Consider the following 25,347-nt stretch of genomic DNA (forward strand, 5'->3'; position numbering starts at 1 on the left):
TTTGATTGAAATTAAGATCAGAAGATATTTATTTGTTGCTCACGATCGTTCTTTTCAATTTATGCAACAGATCATTTCTCACAAAAACTTTATAATGGCCCATTATTTTTTTGTTTTTGGAATAAATAAATTTTCAAATGTTGATAAAATTTGAAAAGAATAAAACATGTTTACCAAAGAAAAAGAATATTTTCACGTTGATAAGAAATTGATTTTATTAGTAAGAAAAATAGTCATTTCTTACACTTCTGAAGAAAATGTTTTTCTCTTATATTTTTTGATTACCATCGTTCTGAAAACACACACTTTTTCAAAAACTGTGGAATATTCTTCTTGGATCATTTTTCACATATTTTTTAAAATGTTTTAAGTGAGAATGGTTTTGCTTTTTTTGGAAAAAAACCAAACATCCTGATTAATAACAATCTTTTCATTTGTTCACGAATAAGTCACAACATAATCACTTTATCATTGAGTGAATTGAATAAAATTTTTAATCCAAAGTCAAGACAATTTAGAAATTCTTCACGATATGAAGGAAAATATGTAACTTCAAACTTTTTTTATTGAAAAATTATGCACTTTTCATTGACTTTTTTGGATCAAAAACACAATAAAAATGTGTTGATTTTTTGATATTCGTGAAATGTCACAATTCTTCATGTTTTGATTTCAATGATCCCTGTTTATAATTATGAAAATCAAATTTATTTTGAATTCTGATAAAGGGAAATATAGTTATGAGTGAAACAATATTTTTTGTTCTTTGTGAATAAAAAGCTTGAATGTTCATATTTTCCCCCAAACAGTCAAAACCGGATATAATCACGTCGAATATAATCACATTCGTTTATTGTCACATTTTTCGATGCACCGATAATTTTTGCTTGTTTTTCATTCATTTTCAATCGCATATAATCACAGGGCTGAAAATATATAATCACATTTTTTGTTATTATGTGTGGTTTTCTCAATGAAAAATCGATTTTTTAATCAAAAATTTCAGTTTTTTGATTTTTCAAAATTATGTTTCAATAAGTCTAACTGACATATTAATATTCAAAAAATTGTTATATCTATTGAAAAATGCGTTTTTATGAAGAATTTCAGAAAATTGAAAATTTGACCCAAAATAAATAAATTTATTGACAGATTTTTGTCTTCTTCTGTGTAAAGTTGCATCGTTTATAATCACAATCGGATATAGTCACAGAAAATTGTGCAAAAACCGATGTAATTATATCCGGTTAAGACTGTATTATCATCATCATTAAACAAAATGCAAATCTATTTTTTCTCAACTTAGCCTTTCTCTCAATTCACACTCGTTAGATGTCGTTTCATAACTTGTGTTCTTCTAATAAAAATCAATTTTGTTTCTCAGTAATTTCCTTTCCTGACTTCTTGATTGCTTCACTTTTTTGATTCACATTTTCACTGGAATGTTGTATCATTTTTGTTTGGTTCATTTGCCACAGATGTTTCCTCACTTTCTACTGGATTGAAGTTACTGCTATCCATATGACTTGTTCTTGTTTTTATCCTTGAGTTTGTGGGAGAAAAATATCAAAACAACTCTGATTCCCAGTTTTATTTAGTCTCTGTTCTTAGCGAAACCAGTGAATCAGTTACTCTTAACAGAACAGGTTCATCCATCACATGCCAAACTCCATTTTTCTGAAAATCACTTTCAATTGTTGATGATGATGTTGAAGAAGTGAGTTCTTCAAAAAGATTCAAGCCAATTCATTTCAAAAAGTTAAAGAAGAATGTCGCAACTGTGGGTTGAAATTGAAATTAAATGTTTATTGTATCCGACAAAAATGCTGCTTCCGCATGGATGAAGAAGATGGTTGAGATCCGAAAGAAATCTCATTCTGATAATAACAAGTTTATCTGCACATTTCACAATTTTTTCATTGATATGAAAAGGATTATTATCAAGAACAAAACAAGATAATCACATGTTAAATAGTTTCATAAATGTTTTGATCAAAAGAATAAAATAAGAAATCAATATGTTCTCAAAAATAAATTTTTTTTATTTCCATTCTGAAGATAATGAGAAAAAATGAATGTGAAATGGCGAAGGTGGAAATCGTACCACTTTCGATTTGCATTTTTTCAAATTTTGAATATTGTAGCGATATTCTGCATGATTTAACGAAACGATTCAAGGAGGGAAATTTCGGAATTCGATCAAAAAATTGACAACAGAACTTACAATTTTAAAAACCCATAATTCTTTTTATGTTGATTAGACCTGTGCGACAAGTGGTAAATTTTGTCAGTAACTGACACAGGTGACCGACAGGACAATTGATTCTGATCACAACCACAATTGTTTTTTGAATAACTCATTTTTTGTTATTTTTGAAATATTGAATTAATATACGAAAAATATTTATTATTTAATTTGACCATTTAACAGGATGTTTTTTTTATATCAAAAGGGTGATTATTTTTGAAATCATATTTTTTCAAACAAAATTTTTGGTTTAGAAAATGATCTTGAATTTAATCTAATGAACATTGAAAAGTGAAAAGACTTTTTGAACACATTTTAATCTTTGATTCGGAATGACCATTTGTTATTAGAAACAATTATCAAACTTTTTCTCTTTTGAATTTAATTTTTCTTTCAAAAACTAACAATCTTTGAAAACTGACACACCGAAAAAAGTTATGATATAAAAAATAATCACACAAGATTTTGTATTTTCTGAAAAAATACATGACATATTTGTTTTGTACCAAATAATCGTCCATCGTGCTTTTATTTGCTGTACAAATATTTTGTTTTAAAAAAACATTATTCTGGAAAAATTGCACACACATTTTTTTGATTTTTCTTTATCAAATAAACCAAAATGAAAATTTCAATGACAGGATCAGCGAAACTTGGAAATTTTTAAGTCAATGGAAGAAACTTCTGTCACTGACTTGATACAATGTCAATTTTTTGAAAAGGTTTCAAAAAGGAACATTTAAGCTTTACAGACTATTAAGCTGTTGAAATGAGTTTGATTTATTTTTCCATGAATGACAACCATTACTTTTCGTTTCATATTTGTTTGACATTCTTTTTAAATGAAAGAAGCAAATACATATTCCAGAAAAAGATCAAAAGATGTTCATTGAACGAACATTTCATTCAATAATCGTTTCGAAAAAAATATGTTTGATTATTACATTTTATTGTTCTTCCTTGATTGATAACCAGTTTTATTTGAAATTTTTGTCTGAATTAAAATATCAACCTCAAAAACAAAACGAACAATTGAAATGATAATCATTCCATATCCTTTTGAGATCGCAACTGTTTTTCAACATTGTTGAAAATATATATTGCCTGCTCATAAGAAAAACCGAAACGAAAATTTTCACTTCTTTGTGAAAAAATGGTTGAAATTTTCACATTTGATTTAGAAAAAGCAACACGCCTGTAGAATTATTAGCAAAAATGAACAGGAATAGCTGAACTTCTATTGCTTCACGTGGATGTTTCACATGACATAAATGAAATAAAGTTTTTTTCTATTTTCACCTTGTGCATTCTGCATATATTTTTCAGTGGCTTCAAGAAAATTGATATATTTGCAAAATATACTTTTAACCTTTCAAAAACTTGTTCTCAAATTACTCGATTCACTTGCGCTTCGACTTTTTCTTCTCTATTTGAACCATCTTCGAAAACAAGTCCGCTTTCTCAGCCCCACTTGAGCCTATTCATATTCTTCAAAACAATTCTATATCAAAAAAAGAGTGAAACACCTAAAGAAAGCAAAACTTAGAATGGAGGAATTACAACCAAATTGAATGATGCGATATAAGAAGAGGAAATTCTGCAAAGGATAAACAATGAAATGCTGAGCAATGAACTCAGAATATTTGTTCCTTTTAGAAAACAAAATCAAAAAGTTTTTTGAGAAAGATCACAGAAGAAGAAGAATAAAAGGAGAATTTTTATAATCAAGAATAACCATGTTTTTTGCTTTGCAGTTAAAATCACTTCATTTTCCAAAAAGAAAAAAAGAATTATTAAATGACTTTAACTTCATGCTTTCTATTTTGAGAAATGATTCATTTAAAATACAAAAATTGGGGAGTATTTTACTGAGCATCTTATCTAAAAACCTTTCCAAAACAATCAAAAATATTTTATGATCACTGTGATAACTTTCGTTGGATTTAAAATCAAAAAATTCATGAAATCTTGTGATGATATCTTTGAATCCTTCTTTTTCTATATTTTCAAATGCTTCATTTTTCAACACTTTTATTATCGCTCTTTCAATTTTATCATCCATTTCTTCATTCATTCGTTCAGAAATATATATGGAATTGCAAACAAATATACAGAATTTTCTCATCCACTGTTGAAAAATTATTCTCCTTGAGTATGATATCAATAGCTACTCAATTTCAAAGGTCATGAACATTTGACATATCCATTTTCAGCTGTTTCATGTAATAAAATAAATGCTTTTCTAGCTTATTGTTCGTTTATTGTCCTTTGATGGTCAATACACCTGAACAATGCCATCGATAAGCCAAACATATTTAACATTCCACAATTTGCATCTGATGAAAAAAACTATTCAAAAATTACAGTCACTCCTAATTATTGTTGTTTCTTTCGTTTATTTTTCTTTTCTTTTTTCTTCTTTTCTCCTCCAATCCACCCTTCTTACCAGCTTGTCTTATTCCTTCATTGCATCTCTTGCAAAATGCAGCTCTTCGCAATTATGTATACATAAAATCCTTTGGTGCAAAAGCAGTCTATAAAAAACTTCCAAGCAGATTGTTGTGAGAATCGTGTGAAATTGAAATACTCTTTATAATATTCAATCATCTCTTTTTTTCATTCGAAAACATTTCTTTTTCGACAAAATGACAAAAAAGGAGAGAAAAAATTTTGCAATAACATTAAAGAAAAAGAAAACGATCAAACGAGATATTCAACATTGCTCAAAGCCGGCAAAGCCTTCTCCACTTCTATTTTTATTTCTTTATTTTCCTTTTTGTTCGACGCATCCTTCAGAAGATAAGGCACACTTATTGAAAACAATTCTTTTGGCAAGATCCCAACGCAGTCAAGTTATATTAAATAACATTCGCATCGATGGATAAAAAGCATTTCATTCTTTTCTTCTTTTTAATATTCATTATTTATCATCTTTTCAATTTTCACATTCAATGTGGAGTTATTAAAGCTGTTAATCCATAAATTTTTTAGCAATATGCAGTTTTCGATGAGCTTCATTTGCAAAATAACATTCTTTGAAGGCAGTTTTCTTTCTTCAATCATTTTCCCCATTGCTTTGAGCAGTTCATTCGTAAAAATTTCATTCGAAACATCTTTGACAATCCATGTCATTAATCCTTTCAATCCTTCGCTTTTCTGTTTCTGCCTTTCGATATTCCAATGGTTTTGTTCATAAAACAATTCTGAGCAAAAAATTTATAGAATCGAAATATAATCAGCAAAAATTCAAATTCATTAATTGATACAAACAAGTTTATTTTTTCAGCGGTATCACTCAATTGCATTTTCGATAATTCATTTTTGACAGAAAACTGCAATTGTCTGAAATCTTTATGAGTTGGTGCAAGTTCGAAGAGAAGAAAATCGCAAAAAAATAAAAATCAAAAAATGAAAAAAAAAGATTTCTTTCACAATGTTCCATTTTATATCGGACATTTCGCAAAGTATTTCAAAGAAATATTTATATTTATTGTTTGATAATATTATAATGGTTATTGAAATCATAATTTTTTCTTCATGAACTACATTTTTTCCTGAATAATAAAAATAATTTATTTTTAAGAAAAAATGTTATGCTCAATATTACATTAATTTTTTTTTTTTTTTTTTTTTTTTTTTTTTTTTTTTTTTTCGGTGACCGACAGCAGCAAAAAATCGCTTGTCGTGTCGCACAGGTCTAATGCTGATCACAACAAACGAAAAATTCGATTTCTCAACTTGTAAAAGTTCAAATGTGTTTATCAATTGGGTGATTTTTTTTGTTTCATAAAAAAGATCAAAAAATTATTATTATTGTGGTTTCTATTGATCAAAAATTAAATTGATTTTTCGTTCATTCAAAGCTTTTTCAAGTGCGATATACATTTGTTTGGTTAATGCAGAAAATAGGGGTACCTAAATTTTTTCATTGTTTTGTAATATACTGTTATAAAAACTTAATTCACATTGACTCATGTGTTGCATATAAGTAATACGTCAAATTTTAAAATTATGAAGGAAAAATGATACAAACAAACAATAATCATTCAAAAAAAGAGAACAAGAATTTCATGTTGAAAAATATTTCATATATAATATTTAAAGAATGAAAACAGTTTGTTATCTCCTTTTTCCCTTTTTGCATCTGAATCAGTATAGACAAATTTCATTTCCAGATATTAAGCTCTAACGCTTCAGTATACGGAGAATGTGATATCCGGGAGATTGTAGTCAACGAGGATAACTAACTCGATCTCTCCTTTTAATTCTTTATTCTTCACATCACATATCCTTCCCGTTTCCTTCTCCATCCTCTCCTTATCTTCTTTCATTTCTGCCTGCTTCTTCAAAATTCTCCTTTGGAAAATGCTGATGATGCTATCTTCTTTCACATCAAACACCATGCTTGCCTCTGTTATGTTAATCATCACGCTCTTCTCTATTGATATCACCTATCGAACCATGAACAGAATCGCATCAGCACAGCAATATCATTTATAACTGCTTGTGAAATGTTACACCTGAAGGCTAAGATAAACTGTTCTGGCAATTAAAAGAGAGAGAGAGAAGGAGTGGGATGAAGAAGAGATGAGTATTTTGTGTGCGAATCATTAATCGCTTCTGTGAAAGAGCCCTTGTTCGCCTTCATGACAAGCATCACTCTAAAAGATAATTAGGTTGTTGGGTACGATGGAACAGAGGCAAATGGAATTTCGATTAATAAATCTTTATCAACGGGCATTCAGCTAACAATGAATATGTGGAAAGCACACTTGGCATCAAAGCAATGTATTGCGAGTTGGAAAAGACTCCCTACAAGAGGACACAAAACGCGAAGGGGCTTCTGAAGCAGGTGAAGAAAGTTGGTAAATAATTTTAAACGTTCAGACAAATTGTGGATTGATGTGCAAGTGACTGTAAAATCGAAGAAAGTTGGGGAGATGGCACAAAAAATTGAAGAAAACATCTCATATGTGCATTTGATGAAATCAACATTGCTTGTTGGGCATTTATTCTCTTCTTTCAAAGAATTTTTCTTCAAATAAGAATTTCCTCGAAATCGCTTTCCCTCATTGTCTCATCTTTGACTGCTTGTTGATGGATAGTAACATTGTTAAAATCTGAAGAAGAACATCCAATATGGAAAAATAGTCCTCCTTTTTTATTTAACGCCATCTGACAGACATTTCTTGGCTAAATATAGAATCATTTCGTTGCTGTGTTAGGCCTGACTGAAATTTTATGTCAATAAATATTTCTTTTGCGATTATGAATAGAAAATTGATGACAATGTTTGACTTCGAATTCCTCGGGAGATGCATCTGAAGAAAATCGAAACATTTTTGTTGCTCCTTGAAGAAGGCGTTGAAGAAGAGCATAACAAGAATGAAAACACTGATATTGATTCAAATAGACTTTTAACCACAAACAATATGAATGGAAATATAAATCATTCAGTTATTGTTGCGATGGGAGGAGAAAATGCAAATGAAACAATTTTTCGCTCATGTGGTATTTCTGCTGATGAAAATGAATAAATATTTCCAAATGAGGATGCTCTATTCCAATGTCAAGCGAGAGGGAGCGGTAAAAAAGTCAAAGATCAATGAATAAGACGAATAAGGCGAATAAGGCAAAGAAGATAGCAAAGAAGGAAAATAAAAATGGAAACAGAGAAATCCATAGAGAATCACGTGATTTTTCCTATGAAGAATATGAAAATGTTCCACATGGCGTTGTTGATTGAATATTATATCTAACTTAACAAGTTAACTTCGCAAGGAGATACACCAAAAATTATTCAAAATCGAAAAACTTTCAAGCAAAGTCGAAAGTTCGAAATTTTCAAAATTTCAAAGAGTTGACAAAATTCAATAAAAGTCAAAAAACATTTTTATTGTTGAAATATCAATGATATTTGTTGTCTTAATGATTTTTCATCTTTTTTCCGATGTTTTTCTTTGCCTTTTTTTGTCCAATCACAAAAATTTTAAAATATGAGAGATATAATGATATATTTTTATTATATTTCAATTGAAATGCATTGCTTTTCAAAAGATTAGAAAAAATTTTTTATTCATATTTTTTCACAATTTATGAAGAATGATGAACGCAAAATTGGATTTCATATTTCGAGTTTTTCATATCAAAATATTCATTTAATATAGAAGGAAACAAATGTAAAAAAATTTGTCTAGAATTTATTAAAGAGTTTATTTTGAATTTAAATCCTCAAATTTTGCAGAAATCAACAACACAAACATTGCTGATATTTTTTTAAAAACAAAAGAATATTATTATCTTTTGTGAAACACTTTTTATTTAACGTTTTGTTTTTTTGTGAAATTTTCGATTTCGATTGAAAGTTTTTCGATTTCGTTTGCAACTTTTCCGACTTTGAATAATAATTTTCGATTTTGTTTGAAAGTTTTTCAACTTTGGTTGAAAGTTTTTCGATTTTGATTGAAAGTTTTTCGACTTTGAATTAATTTTGGTGTAATAATCCAAATTGCAATATTTATGACAGATACTTTCAAGCCAATCAATAGAATTACATTCCCTCAAAGTCAATTGACTCCCTTTTTGTGGGATCCCTGCCTTTCCCTTCGCAAACTGAAAATGATGCTGTTCTGTCAGCGCTAAAAGTTCAAATGAATCAAATGCCAAATGATGACATCGGCAAAGAAGGCGAAGAATACGAAAAAGAATTCGAAGACGAAGAAGAAGAATAGGAAGAGGAGGAGGAAGAGGAGGTAGAAGAAAGAGAAGAAGTATAACTTTCTCTTTCTAACTTCTTCTTTTTTTATCATTTTCTTCCTCTCTTCCTTCTCTTCTTCTTCTTCTTCTTCTCCTGTTTCAACATACACTCAACCAGCTCTGAAGGATCAACGTGCAAAAAGAATATCTTGTACCGTTCATCTAAGTTGTGTTTGAAGAGCTCGTCTTGTTCGCAGCTCAGTCAAATGAAATTTGCAGGCATAGAAGCTGAAGATGATAACGATAAAGAGGAAGAAGAGGAAGAAGAGGAAGAAGAGGAAGAGGAAGAGGAAGAGGAAGAGGAAGAGGAAGAGGAAGAGGAAGAGGAAGAGGAAGAGGAAGAGGAAGATGAGGAAGAGGAAGAGGAAGAGGAAGAGGAAGAGGAAGAGGAAGAGGAAAAAAAAGAAAGAGGAATATGAGTTATCATAACAGGAGAAGAAGGAGAAGGAGAAGGAGAAGAAGAGGAAGATGAAGAATAAGTTATTTTTGTTAAATGTGATTGTTTTGAGGAAGGAGAAGAGGAAGAAAGAGAAGAAGAAGAAGAAAGAGGAGGAGGAGAAAAGAAAAAAGGTGAAGAAAAAGGTGTAGAAGGCTGAGTGATTGAGAATAGTGAAATATGCCCAAAACAAAAAATAAAGATGTTGATAATGACTTGAGGAATATTGATTGATAAAAATAATTCATTCGATGAGTTGATTTCAGATGATATAAACAATCTTCACACAAAAAATGTGAAAGAGAGAGAAACACAAACAGATGAAGAAGTTAGTCCACAAATCATCGATTGCCTTTGAGTGGTTGAACCACTTTGCACCTCAGAAATAGAAAATTGTGTTTGTCCGTTGGAGTTCATAATTCAAACGAGCAAAACATCTGATGAGCGTATAAGCAAAGAAGAATTCGAAATCGAAGAAGACGTTGACAATTGATGAAGTTGACGTCAATTGCAAAAATTTCAAAGACAAGAAGAAGAAAATGAAGAATTTTTGATTATGTGATTGACGTATCGATTCTGGCGATTAACATTTTTTGTTGAAGTGAGACTGTTGAGAAAGATAAGGAAGGTGAAGATGAATGTGAAGAAGAAAAGAAGATATCAACTTTTCCAAGTCACGTTGTGGGATAAAAAAAACTGAATGTGTTCTAGACGCGAATGCACAGCCAGATCATCAGCTCCGATAAACGAGTCGCTTCTGCCGAACACTCTCAAAATAAGCCAAACAAACTGCTTTTTCTCTTTCAAGCTCATCTTAAGCATTATCTGGTTATGCATCATACAAAACAGATGGCAGAAGTCACGAATGTCATCGTCGAATGCAATACATTCAAGAATAATCTCATAACTTCTTGTTCTTTCGCGAAATGAAAAGAAGGCTTTTCTTTCGATGGCATTCCTGTTCGTTGCTAATCTGTATTCATTCAAAAAACGCCATTGAAGACAAATGAATGAAACAAAAAAAATCAAACCTTCTTTTTGACCTCGAAATATTTTCCCATCTCCAAGGGATTGGTAATTATCGGTCCAGCTGGCTTTCTTGTTCTCAAAAATTGCCTCTCACCTTCACATAAAAAATTCAGATAACTGGACAATAAATGGCTGGCAAAGAACATCATCGATATCAGAGAATTCATTGTGAAGTTGGCCATGATTCCAAATGAAAACACATATGCTCCAAATTAACTCCTTTTCAAAGACTTATTCAACACCAAGTCTTCGCTGACGGATTGCCAGTAGGATTCATGCAAAATGCAAATGCTATTGGTATTGATGCCTGCTGAGTGCTTCGTTCAACTCGCTTCCTCCATTGTCCAACCCCTCAATTCCCTTTCCTTTTCCACAAAGAAAATCTTCTTCCCAAAAACCATATAAAGCAAGTCCTGAGCAAAAGATATGCCAAGTGCAACGCATTTCCCTCGAAATGAACAAGCTGTTCAATTCGATCTTTCTGAAATTGTCGTAGCTTTTTCTGCATCTTGCTTGAGTCATTTCTCATTCAAAATATCGCAGCCAGGGCTGCATCATATGTTTTGCAATATATAATCAAGTTCAAATTTCTTGCAACTTCCCCCACCAATTCACTTTTCGCAAGCAATCGACGCAAACAGCCACTCGCTCCTCCATCTGTAGACAAAATCCATTCCCATCTGCAGTAATATAACTCGCATGGATGCATCTGTGGTCGTGTTCTCAAGAGCTCAAACATGCACATATGCAGAAAAGCATCAATCAAAAATCTTCACTTATAAAATTATAGGTTGGACACCCTTATTTATTAACCAAACAATAAATGAATGTTTTATTGCCCTTCGTCTTGCCTGTTTTGAGGCAAAAGAATGAAAACGTTGCAGAGGAATAAGTTAATGATTGTTCATTTTCAGATTTTCAAAAATATTTTCTGACCCTTTTGAAGCAGATGTTCCTCCAAAATTCGGAAAATGAATCAATATGTTGCTTCATCTTGATTTTTCCGAAGGCAGCAGGACCAGCAACAAATGTTTTATTGTGCGCATGGGGCATCACTGAATCACTGCTTATGCGATTTTATCTGTTTTTTTTTATTATTATTATTATGAAATAAATAAATTTTTTATTGACTTTTGAAAGGGGTTTGGGAGATTGAACAATTTGAGGGACCTGGAGCAAAAAGGAAAAAGTGAAGGGATGGATGGAATACGGGAAGACATGAGATTTGAAGAGACGGCGCAATTTGTAGAGTGGGTTGTTGGAAAGAAAATGGAGAAAATAGCGGATGAAAAGGGATTTGGATTGGGGTTGGGATTTTGGCGTTGGAGTATCGGGAGATGTTTTGAAGGGCCAAAGGACTTGAGAGACAATGACTTGTTATTTTCGTTCTTCACTGAGGAAAAGATACAAGAAAAAGAATTTTGATGAAAAGAAGAAGAACGAATAAGAAAAGTATGAAAGACTTCTGGGGGAATGTTTGCAATGGAACGTAATTCTGAATGAAGGCCTTTCAGTGGAATTGCTGTTGATTTGTGTGGCTTGCCTGCTGAAAGGTGTGTTGGAGAGAAAAGGAAAGAGAGGAGACTCAAAAAGAAGTTGAAATGAGTTAGCTTGGCTTGAGTTATTTTCACACAGCATTCAAGTGTGTTTTATTTTTAATTTTTTTCAATTTTTTATTTTTTTGAAATGTATTTATTTTGAATTGGAGACAGACGACGAGTGATGTTTGAAGGAAGAAGCAGGAATCATCAAGAGGGATCAGAAGCAGCACACTTTGAGTGTACTTGCGAATGGATGAGTTTTGGAGAAATTGATGAAGAGATTGATGAAGTGCAGAGAGATGGAGGAAGTGAGTGTGAATGGGCCGGGTTTTGGGAGAGAAGATTCAAAAGAAGTGGAAGAGATGGGAAAGGATGTGAATTGGAAGAGAGAATATGATGAGAGAAGGGAGAGAATGATTGAACCCTGATGTGTGTGATTGTAAGAAGATGAAGAAGAGGAATTTGAAGATATCAACATTTTCAGTTTCTGGGGGAAAGAGGAGGCAACCACTCAAGAGCATTCGATGAACGATAGATATCCAATTCAATTGGTGTGGCTTAATCTGTTTGTGAATTTTTTGTGATTATGTTTTTCTTATCAATATGAAATTCACTTACCATATTCAATATTTTATCTCAATGACAGTATCACATGAACCCTTTTCATCATCTTCAGAAATATCATTCGATTGATTGCACATTTCTCTTTTGCCGCATTTCTTCTTCTTCTTCTTCTTCATTCGACAATAAAGAAGCTATTCTCAATTAAACAGTGCTTTCTCCAAGTATCTTTATTATTCTATTAAATGTTTTTTCATCTTTCAACATAACTTATGTTTATTCATTTTCTCCTTCAACAGTGTCCATTGTTTAATAATAAATTGCTTGTACTGTTTTAAAACCATGATAGATAATGTCCAATTGTCAGATGAATTGATTATTTAACAAATAACAAAAAGTGATAAAATGTTCATGTTTTCAAAAAATGAAAAAGAAATAAAAATTGGAAAATATGTGAACTACAAAAAAAGTATTTAAAACATAAAAACAAATTATAAACGATAAAAGAATGATAACGAATAAATGAAATAAAAATTCGATGAAGAAGATGCAGTTTCAGATACACTTCTTAAATGTGAATTGTTTCTATTTCTTGTCGCGCTGGTGGGCTTTTGGCATTTTAATGAGTCTTCTTCAGAAATTTCTTAAGTACGTTAGGGTTATTATTTAACCCCCACCTTTTTTTTTTACCCTGACCTTTTTTTTTATTTCAAAAGTTTCATATCCCACTTTTTGAAATAATAACTTGATTTTTTGTATAAAAGGAATCTATATTGAATTTTTAAAATGTATTTTGAAATGAAGCTTATTTCTCATGGGGTGGGGGAGAGGGGAGATGGGTGGGTTTAAAACCTTCCATCAAGCTTCCACGAGAAATTGGTTGGTTTCAAGGGGTGTAAAGCCACTTTGTTCATTCAAAACTTATTTTTTTTTTTGATTTTTTTTTTGAAATTCAATTTTTTTTTAAAAAAATGAAAATTAGATCAAAACCTTAAAATAAATAATGAAAATTCTTGTTGAAGAAAAAAGAGAAGCAGGGCAGACTAAATTAAAGCATGCCATGTTATCTTTTCAATATAGAAAATACAAGAATAAACTTGAACGAATGGCACACATCGTGTGTGATGGCGTCGTCAGGGTAACAGATGCTATCAATTCTAAGCAATACAGCTGCAGCAGCATTAAAAACGCAGTTCGGGCTTTGAGAACTAAAAGGCAAGTTGGAAAACCAGGGAGACCGCAGGCAATCAGCAAAGAGAAAGAAGAAACAGTTCTGGATGTGATCAAAATTGATTCTATTTGTGGGAGCAGTTAACAATGAAGAAAACAAGAGAATTGGTTTGCTCAAGTTTTTTATTGAAACAATAACATTTTTTCTTTAGATGGAAAATGTTTTAAACGATACAAAAGAAGAAAACGAGCCACATATTATAGTTTCAAATGCTGCGGCTTACAGGTTTTTGAAGCGGCATCCTGAGTTGACGAAGAGCAAACCAAAGAGTTTAGACACAAATCGGCTGGCTGTTTCCTGCAAGAGTGTGATGAAGCCTTGGTATAACATGATTACAGATTTGCACGAAAAAAATCATTACACACCTTCATTAATATTTAACGTTGATGAATCATCATTGCGAGTTCCATCTGCTGCCAATATTTAAGTTATCTATCCATCTGGACAAAGCGCTGGGTATTGCAAAGAAGCACAAAGAATGGACAATGCAACACTTGTTGCTTCCATGAGGGCAGATGGTTATTCATTGCCTTGCATCATTCTCTGGCCAAGTGTTAAAAAATACCGGACGAACTGAAGCCTCTTCTCTCTCCAACTCTGGACATCTGGCCAAACAAAAGTGGCTGGATGGACAAGCATAACTTCAAGAAATATGCAGAATCAGTTCTTCTCCCTTCCGTCGTTGAAAGAAGAAAGCGCATAAAACTCGAAAAGAGAACTGCATTCTTTTCAAAGATTTCCATCCTTCACGAGGTGATCCTTCAATTTGGAAAACTTTCTTAGAAAATAACATTGATGTCGTAACATTTATCCCCCACAGTACTCATTTGTCTCAGCCACTCGATAGAGGAGTATTTGCAACTATCAAAACTTCTCTTTCTTCATCATTTGATGTTCCATCATCTTCTTCATTGCCTGCTTCAAGAAAAGCACTTGTCGACGTGCTTCCTCAACCAATTCACTCCGCTTTCACTCTTTCTGTAATTAAAAAAGCTTTTTAACAAAGCGGAGTCCTTCATAATGCGTTCGGTCAGGTTCTTCGAAAACTACTTGAATCATCAAAATACCCTCTTCCATCCCATCGTAACCGTTTCGATTATTTTGGAAAATTAATTACAAAAAAAGAACTTCTCGACGATTGGGAAAGATTTTTTAGGGAGAAATGAAGAAAAGGAGTATGAAAAAGATATGAAACAAGTGATTGAAAACGAAAAAGATGAAATGGTTGAATTCAAACATAAAATCAAAAGAAAACGCTCTGATGTTATTTTTGATGACCCAAACGAAGAGGAAAACGAAGAGATGCAAAGAAAATCAGGAAAAAAAAAGATAATTTGAAGAATTGATTCTTCTTTTGTATTTTTTTAAATTTTTCTAAATTTTTCACTTCAAAAATTTGGGTCAGAATAAAAAATGGGTTGGCGTTAAATGATAACCCTATATTTTTTAAAACATTTTTCTGTTGAAATGAATAATGTGAATATGGTTCAAAATCATAAATAGGATTGTTCTTTTATCGGAAAAATATTTAATAACAAATAAATATATATATATAAAAGACTCAACAAAATATAAAAAACAAGAAGAACATTGCATTTTCATGAAAATATGTCAAATTGAACATCTCGATCACAAAAGTGGCCGCTAATTTTTCTTCAGATTTTGCAACAAACAGACATAAAAAGATGTGGGGAAGCGAACTGTGTGGAAATCTGAGAAAAAATTAGTGACCACTTTTGTGATAACCAGTCATTTAGAAAAACACCTATATTAAGGTTCTCATCAGATTTGATCCGTTGAACGATCGGAACTATTATAAAACTGAAAATTGAAATGACAGGCGATCACAAAAGTGGTCACTAATTTCTTCTCAGATTTCCACGCTGACAGCTTCCCCACATCTTTTATAGTCTGTTTGTTGCAAACTCTGAAGAAAAACCAAGGATTTATCGTACCTCCTGAAAAACCTCGCCTTCCGTTTTGCAAAAGTGGTTTGTAATAATTTTCAAATTTTTTTTGAATAATTTTCTCTGTTTATTTTAGGCTTAAATGAACAGGATTGGGAAAAGGGCAACAACTGGATGTTCGCCCATTCGACTGAAGCCTCAACTTCGCTTCAGTCAGCACAGAAAAAGCAGCGAGCTGAGCAACATTAGGCCAGATTTATTGAAGAAGATGCATGGGAAGAAGAGATTATTACTGAAAATTCTGCTTCAAATAAAAAACAATCTTCTTCTTCTTCAACATCATTTCAACAAAATAAAAAATCAAATGTCGTTTCAGAAAATAATTCTTCATCAACAGATTCCGCATTTTCTCAACCTGTTGATGCTCCAATCAGTACTCCAATAAGGAGACAAAGTGGTGCAACAAAAAGAAAAGCAAACAAATCATATCATAAACGTCATTCATCTCCTTCACCAATTCCAATTCACAAACTTTTCAAACAAAAAACAACATCATCCACTTCCTCATCTTCCTCATCTTCCTCATCTTCCTCATCTTCCTCATCTTCCTCATCTTCCTCATCTTCCTCATCTTCCTCATCTTCCTCATCTTCCTCATCTTCCTCATCTTCCTCATCTTCCTCATCTTCCTCAACTTTCAAAAAGAAACAAAATGAAAATACACATTCTTCTTCCTTTGAAGAACCTTCAACTTCCATTTTCAACGATGATGTGTGGGTCAATGATCAATTAGTTGAATATGCCACTTCACCAAATCTTATTCCACCTCAAGCATTTCAAAATCTTCTTTCATCATTTTCAAAAGACAATGACACTTCTCCGTCTCCACAAAAAACACATTCAGATGAAAGTTATAATTCAAATTGTGAAAATAATATGAATATCATTTCATATAATTACTCAATGGATTTTCTTCCTGAAATTCAATCTCATTCTCCATCAATTTCTTTAAGTGTCAAAACCACTTCAATCGCTTCATCAAAAACCATCTTTATTCAAAAAACAAACATCTTTGAAGAACACTCCTTCGCGTGTTGTAAGTGTTTGTCTTCAATTGGCTAAAGATGGAACGTCAGTGCGTTCATGGATCCCATCTCTTATTGACAAATGGGAAGATTTCTGCAACTATGGCAGCAGACAGCAACAAAATGTTACTGAGGCGTTTGAAAATCTTCACAGACTTCTTCAAAAAGATGAGTTGATAAGCAAGGATTTCTTCAATCCAGAAATCATCACTCATCTCAAATGCCAAAAATGCCAACAAATCACATCACACTTCAATGAGATTTGTAACAATGTAGTTATCAATTCTTCCTCAACTCATAATGGATTATCTTCTCTCTTTGCAACTGAAGTTTTGGAAGGAAAGAATTGTGTATATTGTGATGCATGCAAGGAAAAATGCTGTGCTGCGAGATGGGAGGAAATGGCTGCATTTCCAGAGGTGCTAGCCCTCTGTCATGAATGCACTGATGCTGTTAGTTCTACTCCTTCAAGAACATAACTAATGGAAACAGATTGTGTTAACCAGCGCACTTTCTGCAAAGGGTTTTCTTCTGAAAATATTCAATATCTTTGAAAAGATAATCAAGAAACAATCCTTTTCCATGTTATTGGCCAAGTCTTATTTTAACGTTTGGATTATCAAAACGGACACTACATTGCAGTTGTCAAAAAGATAAACAGAAACGTAATCAAATGGTGCATTTGCAATGATGCTGATGTGACTGAATTGTATGGTAATAATTGGACTAATGCATGGAAAGATCTTTTCTCCCAGTATTACACTCCTTCACTTTCTTTCTTCTCAAAAGAAAAAACAAAACCAACGTTTTCAACTCTTCAATTTGGTGGTTCCTCTTCTTCATCTTCTTCAGAAACATCAAATATCAACACTTCATACACCTTATCATCATCATCATCATCATCATCATCATCATCATCATCATCATCATCATCATCATCATCATCATCATCATCATCATCATCATCATCATCATCATCATCATCATCATCGACATTCATCACACCACCACATCAAACATCTTCCATTCCACAACTTTCTTCATCAATCACATCTTCATATGGATTGGAAGCACTGAAAGAAAAAAGAAGGAAAACGGGCATCTTTACTCCAAATGAAAAAAGATTAATCTTCAAGCCCAAAACGAAATTGTGGAGTGAGTTTACAAAAGAAACGAAAGTCAAAGTTTCTCTGTCACATTTCTACAAACTCACTGCCAACTTCTCCAAAGCGAAGAGACATACAGATCTTTGTGGAATGTGTGAGAAGTTGAGTTATTTGGAGAATAAACTCAAATCTTCACAAAACAAAAATAGACTTTCTTCTGCAGAATTTCATACACTTAAACTTCTTCGACAACATCGTCGAGTTGCAGAAATGCAATGAAAACATTATCAATCAACAGTTGACAATCTGAAAGAGGGAGAAGCAGTCTTCGTCTTCGACTTCAAAGAGTAATGGAAACTCCCGATCCGAAAAAATCAACTTCGACAAGAATTCTTCAACTATCAACAAGTCTCCAAATTCACAATCATCTCTCATCAAAAAATAAATAATCAACAAATAAAACGAACTTTCAACTTCTTTTCCGACTGCCTCTCAAATGATCACAGATTTGTTATTGAGTGTCTGGAATCTGTGATCAAAAGACACTTCTTCGCAGACACTCACACTTTTAAGTTCTTCTGCGATTCGGACCCACACAACCGAAATCGCTTCCTTCTTCACTTCATCCTCTCAAAACAATCAAAACTTCTTAAAAAGAAAAATACACAACTCAATTTCTTCGCTGAGTATCATGGAAAAAATATCTGTGATAGTGAATTTGGTACGTTAGTGAATGCAATCGACAACAATCTTTCGACTGAACACATCACCACACTTCATGATTTGATCAACTTCTTCGAAAACAATATGAATGTTTCCACATCTGTTTCATCATCTTCGCAATTGAATATTTTTGAATCATCCTCATCAAACAACTCCCCATCGTCAACATCTATCAAGGAGTGTGTGCATGAGAGGTACTTTGAAGAATATGAACCATCTCAGCAAATTTCATGGCCATCATTGTCAGTTCCCCACATGAAAGACTGCTTGTATTTTGAGCGCAAAGGCTCATTTGTCCGCGCATCTGCTGTTGGATATCTTCCTCAACGCTCTCTGGTTGCCCTCGAATCTTCAACAATGAAAGAAAAAGTGCAACGTTCAAGAAAGTCATTTCACTCTGATATCACATCATCTAACTCTTCTCTTCTTTCTCAATCTTCTCAAGATCTTCTTTCAAGGAGATTTGAGCTTCTTCTTGACTCTTCATCTTTAAATGAATCTCAAAATTGTATTAATGGTGTCCCTTGTTAAGAATCTAGATGTTGTGCAAGCTTAGCTGGCACTCTATCGGAAGGGTGCTGGACATGACTGTTCGTATTTGATATTGCAGCCTTCGGGCTGCTTTATCCGGACCTGGATACGACGAACAGCCTCCCAGATGCACAACAGTTTGAATCCAATTTCTTTCTTGTGCTTTTTATCCCTATAATGTCCCTGTAATAAAATTGGTTATTGTCCTGCTTATATTTGTATTAATCGAGATTCATTAATGATGAAAGTCTTGTGGTTTATCACTGATCTTTGGGAAAGGTTTTTGGAAGGGAGAGTTGTTTAGAGTGTGAAGTGATGTTTTATCATTGTGTCTGTCTTTTTTCTTTGTTGGATTTGATCTTTTTGAGTCAAAGTTAGAGAAATATCAGAAAGGGGTGAGTGGATGGAAAACAAAAGAAAAACAGTCAAGTTTGTTTTTGGACTTTTTATTTAAGTGTTCTTTTTTGTTTGGAATTGCCTTTGAAACAGTGAATTTGTTGTTAAAGTACTGTTTCTTCTTATATTTTTTATTGTTCAGAATTGTTGATATTTAGTTGACATTTGGTGACAGTTTTATGATTATGTGATTGAATTATGCTTTTTATAAAGTTATTGAATCTGATTAGAAAATTTCTGAGTGTTTTTAATTTTTTTAATGATTAACATCATGAAGTACTTTTTGTTTTTTATATCATTTTGATTGTTGAACAATTGTTATTTTTTAACGTTTTTTTTTTCATTTCTCTGATATTTTTTCCATTTCAAAAAAAACTCAAATTCGAATATACTAACATTTTTCTGCTAGAAATTATTTTTATTTCTTCCATATTGCAATGTCATATATTGAAAGCCAACAAACTCAAAAAAAAAAATCATCATGAGTTTTTTCTTACAGATCAACAAAAAACTTTTTGATAAAAAATGATCTCAATGATCATAAAAAAACTTTCATTACTTGGGAATTTGCAGAAATCGTTATTAACCTAATGAAACACTTCAACAATATATAAATATTATCTTGATATATCAAAAAAGCATTTCTGCAAATTCCTGATCAAAAAAAAAAGAAATTTGAAATGGGATTTCAATGAAGAAAAAGGTTTGATATTTCGTGTTGACACTTTACTTTCGAAATTTTTCTTAATCTGCCAAAGACTCTATTATTAAATTTTGAATATTTCTTTTGCTTTTCTTTGTGGAAATTTAGTGGTTCTTTCTCAACTGAAGCCATAGTTGAATTTTGTTGTTTCCCGTTTCTTAATACATTAAAACAGGTTTTATGTTATTTGTCCTTCAGACATTTTCTCAATAATTAATTATTTTATCTATTCTTTTATAATCTTTTACTCCTGTTTTTTTTTTTGTAATGCTTGGAAAGAAGGGATATTTTTTTATTTCTCATCACATTTCACTTGAGGAATGCGCCTTGCTGCTCGGTGTTTGAGTTGCAGAGAAATAAGGAGAAACAGCGGAATTTTTTCATGATAAGCTTGGATTTATATTAACCTTTTCGGAGAGCTGTTTATTGTTAATGCTATGCCAGTTATTTCGTTTTATCCATTCTGACAGCGAGAAAGGCAAGAGAAGAAAGAGGGAAATAAAAATTGGAAAGAAAATTACTATGGAAACAACTCACTAAATGATGTAAACAAAGCCAGTGAAGAACAGCAAACCAACACAAAAGTGGTAGAAGGAAGCTCAAATTCACTCAACCTTCAGTCTCCTTCCTCTTCTTCTGTGGCAATCAAATCAGAATCTCCTGGAAAATCAGTCAGAACAGCTGCCTCGACACACGCGCTGAATAAATTCTCTTCTCAAATCAAACTTTCGCACAGGGCGAGAACAACAGCACGCACATCGAAGTTTCTCAAAGCAGCTAATTTGCTTTAGAACAATACAACTTTTGCTTCTGCTGCTTCTTCTGCCTCTGTCTCATCGAATGTTGACTTTCCATCTGCATCTTTCCCGATTTCAAGTGATCAAACCAAGAATCCCTCTTCATCATCCTCTTCTTGTTCTGTTTCACTGCTGAGCATGCCATCAACTGCATTTGGAAGAGCACTCAAACGAAGCAGAGGGAGAAAAGCGCTTGCTGCCTTCAAGCGGACAGTCTGCATGAAAACACACACAGGCTCAAGGATTGCTTAACCAGAGTTCAAATCAGAAGTGCTGGGACTGACAAACAAGATGGGTGGAAGCAGCAATAATAGCAGCAATAATAATAATAACAGCAAGAAGAAGAAGCTATTACGTGTGGCGATGCAGCAAGTGCCGCTATATATTCCACGCGGAAGGCCACTGAAGATAAAGTGGAAGCGATGATGACTGCGATGGGATCGAGTCAGCAGGGGAAGAAGAGCGAAGGATGAACAAATGCAAATGTGAATGAACAGAATGCGTGGTGTTTGGAGTCAGCTACTGCGGCATTGGAGAGTTAGAGGAAGCTTGGGAACAAAGAGAAAGTGAAAGAAGAGGAGGAAAAAAAGGAGAAAGGAGCAAGGAAAAAGATAAGAAAAGAATTATTTCTGTGATTGATGAGCTTCGATTAGATGAATTGGAGTTTTGAAGGCAAAAATGTGAAAAGCGGATATAGAAAGCGAGCGTGAAAGGGAAAGAAAAAGCGAAAGGAAAAGCATTCCAATCAAAGACAAGTCCGACGATGAGTTCATAAGCTGTCCTAAGTGAGCATCTTTCGAAAAAGTTGGAGCTGCTTTGTGTGGCAGATGGCAGCATCACATTTGACTCTTTTAAGTCTGATATGAGTGAGAAAAGTGAAAGAAACAGAAGTGACACCGATAAGAATGAATATGGCGAGGAAGTGGATGATGATGAGGAGGAGGAAGAAGAGAAAGAAGAAGAAGACGTGGAGTTAGACAGGATTCTCAGTACAAAGATATTTTTGACAAGTACACGAGCAAATCGGCAGACACCGAAAAAGATCAGATTTGTTTTTGAATATGGCACCTCTACCACATTCAACTCAGCAAAAAACAAGAGAAAACAGCTCAATCGAAGCAACATTCATAACAGCTGAGATGAAGGAGAGGCAGAAGAGAGAAGCAGTTATGCAGTTGAAAAAGAACACTCTGAAGCAGACATGAGGAAGGATCATCCCAACAATCAAGCCAGCCGACCTTCTGCTGCCTTCAAATCTCGTTCAGGAAGAGGAAATCAAGGTATAGACGCTCAAAAGAAAGTTCTTGCCGAGAGGGAAAGGGAAGAACATGTACTATTTGTTCGAGATGAAGAGAGGAAAGAGTGAGTGGACGGAGCAGGTGCAGCAGACACTGAAGAAGCAGAAGAAAACAGCGAGAATGATGATAGCGATGATGATAACAGTGATGTTAGGGATGACGAAGATTGTTTGGATATAACACGATTTGCTGATACATCAAATTCCGATGAAACAGACAAGGCAGCAGAAAGAAAAGAAGACTCATACACACTCCATGCCTCACGTTTCACTCCCAAACAGAGAAAGACGCTTTCATCTGAATCCCAAAAGAGCAATCAGAAGAAGTCGCGTTTTGTTATCTCACACACTCTGACCATCTTCAGAAGAGAGCTCAGTCAAACTCCTCTACATCTGTCCCTTCGTTTAGCTTAGCCCACAAAGGAAAATGGAGAGAAAGAAGAGAACGAGAACACAATTGGCTCAGAAGGCAGCAGAGAATCCAGGCAGAACCAGCGCAGAAAACACAGCAATCACAGTTTGGCTGCTGTTTCTGTTCCTTGAAGGAATTTTGTCTTGTCTGATATCAGAGCATCACTCGGCAGATCAACGCAGACACACTTCAGAGCAGCTGCGGAAAACTGGTTTGTGATTGCTTCTTCTTTGGCAAGGATGTCTAGCCAGACAGGCATGCCAATGTCAATGCAAGAAGGAGGAGGATGAGGAGCAGATGACTTTGGGAATGCTTCTGTGTTTGGGAGAAAAGGCAGAAAGATGATAGAGCTGAAGAAGCAGTTTGTGCGGTCGATGCAGCAGATTTAGCAAAAAGAAGTCGCTGCTTTGCTTTATTCACTCGGAGAGGCGCTGTCCCTTTTTTTCAGCCAACTTGGATCTCTTCGGCTTCCGAAGCCCATTACGATTCCGTCATCTCACGCTTGGGCAACGGGGGGGATATCGGAGAATGCTGCGAACTCGTATGTTACACTGCTGTGTGGAACGAGGCTGTTCAGCTTGGGAGGAGAAGATACTGTGAGAGATGCACAACTGGTGGAGAACATGAGAAAAGAGATGAATGTGTGGAGAAAAGAAGGAATGCCAGCTGTGGAATGAGGAGACGATGCAAGAGACACAGCTGAGCTGTTATGCGAAGAGAGGGGAATCAACAGCACTGTGTCTGATGTGTAGAATAAGATCAATAGAGACAATGGCAATGGTATCGCTTTTGATTCAAATGCCAATGGAACATTTTACAGTAAATACGAATATAATGATATATGCTTTTGTTTGCCTCGTCTGTCTTTTTCGAAGACCAACAACTACTGCTGTCTGCCTCAGAAAATACATTTTTTGTTCCTCCTCAAAGAACAGCATGTGTTCTATCCATCAAAAAAACTCTTTTGGAACTGATAAGTCTGACATTTCAGGCAGCTCTGCTGTCCCTTGAACGGTCACAGAAAAAAGAGCAATATTCGATTCTGCCTTCTTCTCTCAAGTTTTCATGGGTGCCTCTTGTCAATACGTGCCCTCTCATGCTTTCTCATCCACTCACTTCTATCGTCCGCACTCTGCTTTCAAAGATGATTTCAATATCTTTCACTTCATCTTCCGTGTTCTCCATCCCTTCTCTATTCACCTCCTGTGTCGCTTCTATTTCCATTTCTCAGTCCATATCATCCTCCATCACAACACCTGTCATCATCTCATTCTCCACTCAGCCTCTCAGACACCTTCTGAATCCACGTCCAATCGCCTGCTGCTTTGTCTGCTTGTATCGCGCACTGTACTCACCGCTGTTGCAACCACTGCTCACAGGCTGATGGTGAAGAAGGACTTGCTCCATTTAATATCAGCCATTTTCGAGATACACCATGACCGGATAACTTCTTCTTCTCCTTCGATGTCCATTTCTGCCTCTCTCATCCAGCGATTGGAGGTTGTTGGCGCTGCGTTATCACAACAATCCCCACATTCTGCTTCATCTTCTTTTTCTGTTCAGCGAACATTTGAGTCTCAGTCAACTTCATTGGTATCGAATGTTGCAACAAATTCACAGGAACAGAGTGGATCTTCAAACGCTGCTGCTGATGGAGCTGAGACAACTTCTGTTGGCAATGCGATAAATGCGTCAGGAACAGCAAGAGGAGGAGGAGGAGAACTTCCCTGTCAGATGAATATAGACCAATTCTCAGCAATTCTTCCACATAAGCTACAGACAAGCATCCCCTCCTCTCAGTAACATCTCTTTTAACTTTCGCAATCTCCTTTTCCTTCTTCCTCTTCTCCGTCATTCACATCAAAAAATTCTCCATCCTCAGTTTTCCTCCCTTTTCCTTCGACTCATTCTCTCCCACTTCAGAGTTGTGAACGGGTATCTTTTTCTTTTTCTTTTCTCCCTCATCTGGAGCAATTCCTGAGAATTCTACGACGCGAAGTCTATTATTTCAAAATTCTTTCATTTTTTCAAAGGATATTCTTTCATCTTCACGTGCAACTGTCCTCCTTGCTCTGCTTTTGTTACAGCTACCATCTGATTCATCATCGTAGTCATCATCATCTTCTTCTTCTTCTGATCGTATTTCTTCATTTTTTGCATCTTCATAAGTGATCATAGCAGAAATAAAAAAGAATGGAATTTCTGAAGAAAAGAAACTAGTTGAAGATGAGAAGATGATTGTTAAGTGAATGAAGAGAATGAAGATTAAGAGAAAGATAAATTTTTTAAAGACAGAATATTATGAATGGAATTTGGATTTAAAAAATTGAATAGATTATGAAAGAAAAAAGGATAATATGGAAAGGGAGAGAAGTTGGAAGAGAAGACTTCAACGATCAGTAAAAGAACGCAAAAACGGAGAAATATTCAATTGTTATTTATCTGAATCATTCCGTCTGCTGCTTCTTTTTCATGAGTGTCCTTAAACACAGCAGCAAACAGCAGGGAAAGGATTTAAAAGGTGATGCTTCGAAGAGCTTTCCCGTGGTTGGGAAGCCACTTGGAAGTGCCGGAGAGTGCGCAGTCGC

General features: G+C 34.0%; 3 protein-coding genes across 3 annotated transcripts; all 3 read left to right on the forward strand.

Annotated features, from left to right (window-relative positions):
* Positions 1-9,210: 9,210 nt before the first annotated feature.
* On the forward strand, positions 9,211-9,423 carry MONOS_14204 (uncharacterized protein; the record flags this gene model as incomplete). The annotated part of the gene is made up of 1 exon (XM_067866987.1): positions 9,211-9,423. One exon carries the CDS (start codon positions 9,211-9,213, stop codon positions 9,421-9,423), a length of 213 nt encoding a protein of 70 aa, XP_067732749.1.
* Positions 9,424-16,073: 6,650 nt separating this feature from the next.
* MONOS_14203 (uncharacterized protein) lies at positions 16,074-19,154 on the forward strand (the record flags this gene model as incomplete). Its single annotated transcript, XM_067866986.1, has 5 exons — positions 16,074-16,078; positions 16,144-16,619; positions 16,723-17,246; positions 17,448-18,052; positions 18,614-19,154. The coding sequence occupies 5 exons, from the start codon at positions 16,074-16,076 to the stop codon at positions 19,152-19,154; spliced, it is 2,151 nt and encodes a 716-aa protein (XP_067732750.1).
* Positions 19,155-22,396: 3,242 nt separating this feature from the next.
* On the forward strand, positions 22,397-24,562 carry MONOS_15673 (uncharacterized protein; the record flags this gene model as incomplete). The annotated part of the gene is made up of 5 exons (XM_067868566.1): positions 22,397-22,516; positions 22,713-22,864; positions 22,917-23,024; positions 23,093-23,400; positions 24,042-24,562. 5 exons carry the CDS (start codon positions 22,397-22,399, stop codon positions 24,560-24,562), a joined length of 1,209 nt encoding a protein of 402 aa, XP_067732751.1.
* Between the last annotated feature and the right edge of the window lie 785 nt (positions 24,563-25,347).

Source organism: Monocercomonoides exilis (assembly GCF_001643675.1).
Source record: "Monocercomonoides exilis strain PA203 chromosome Unknown scaffold8-1962414, whole genome shotgun sequence".
Classification (NCBI taxonomy): Eukaryota; Preaxostyla; order Oxymonadida; family Polymastigidae; genus Monocercomonoides; species Monocercomonoides exilis.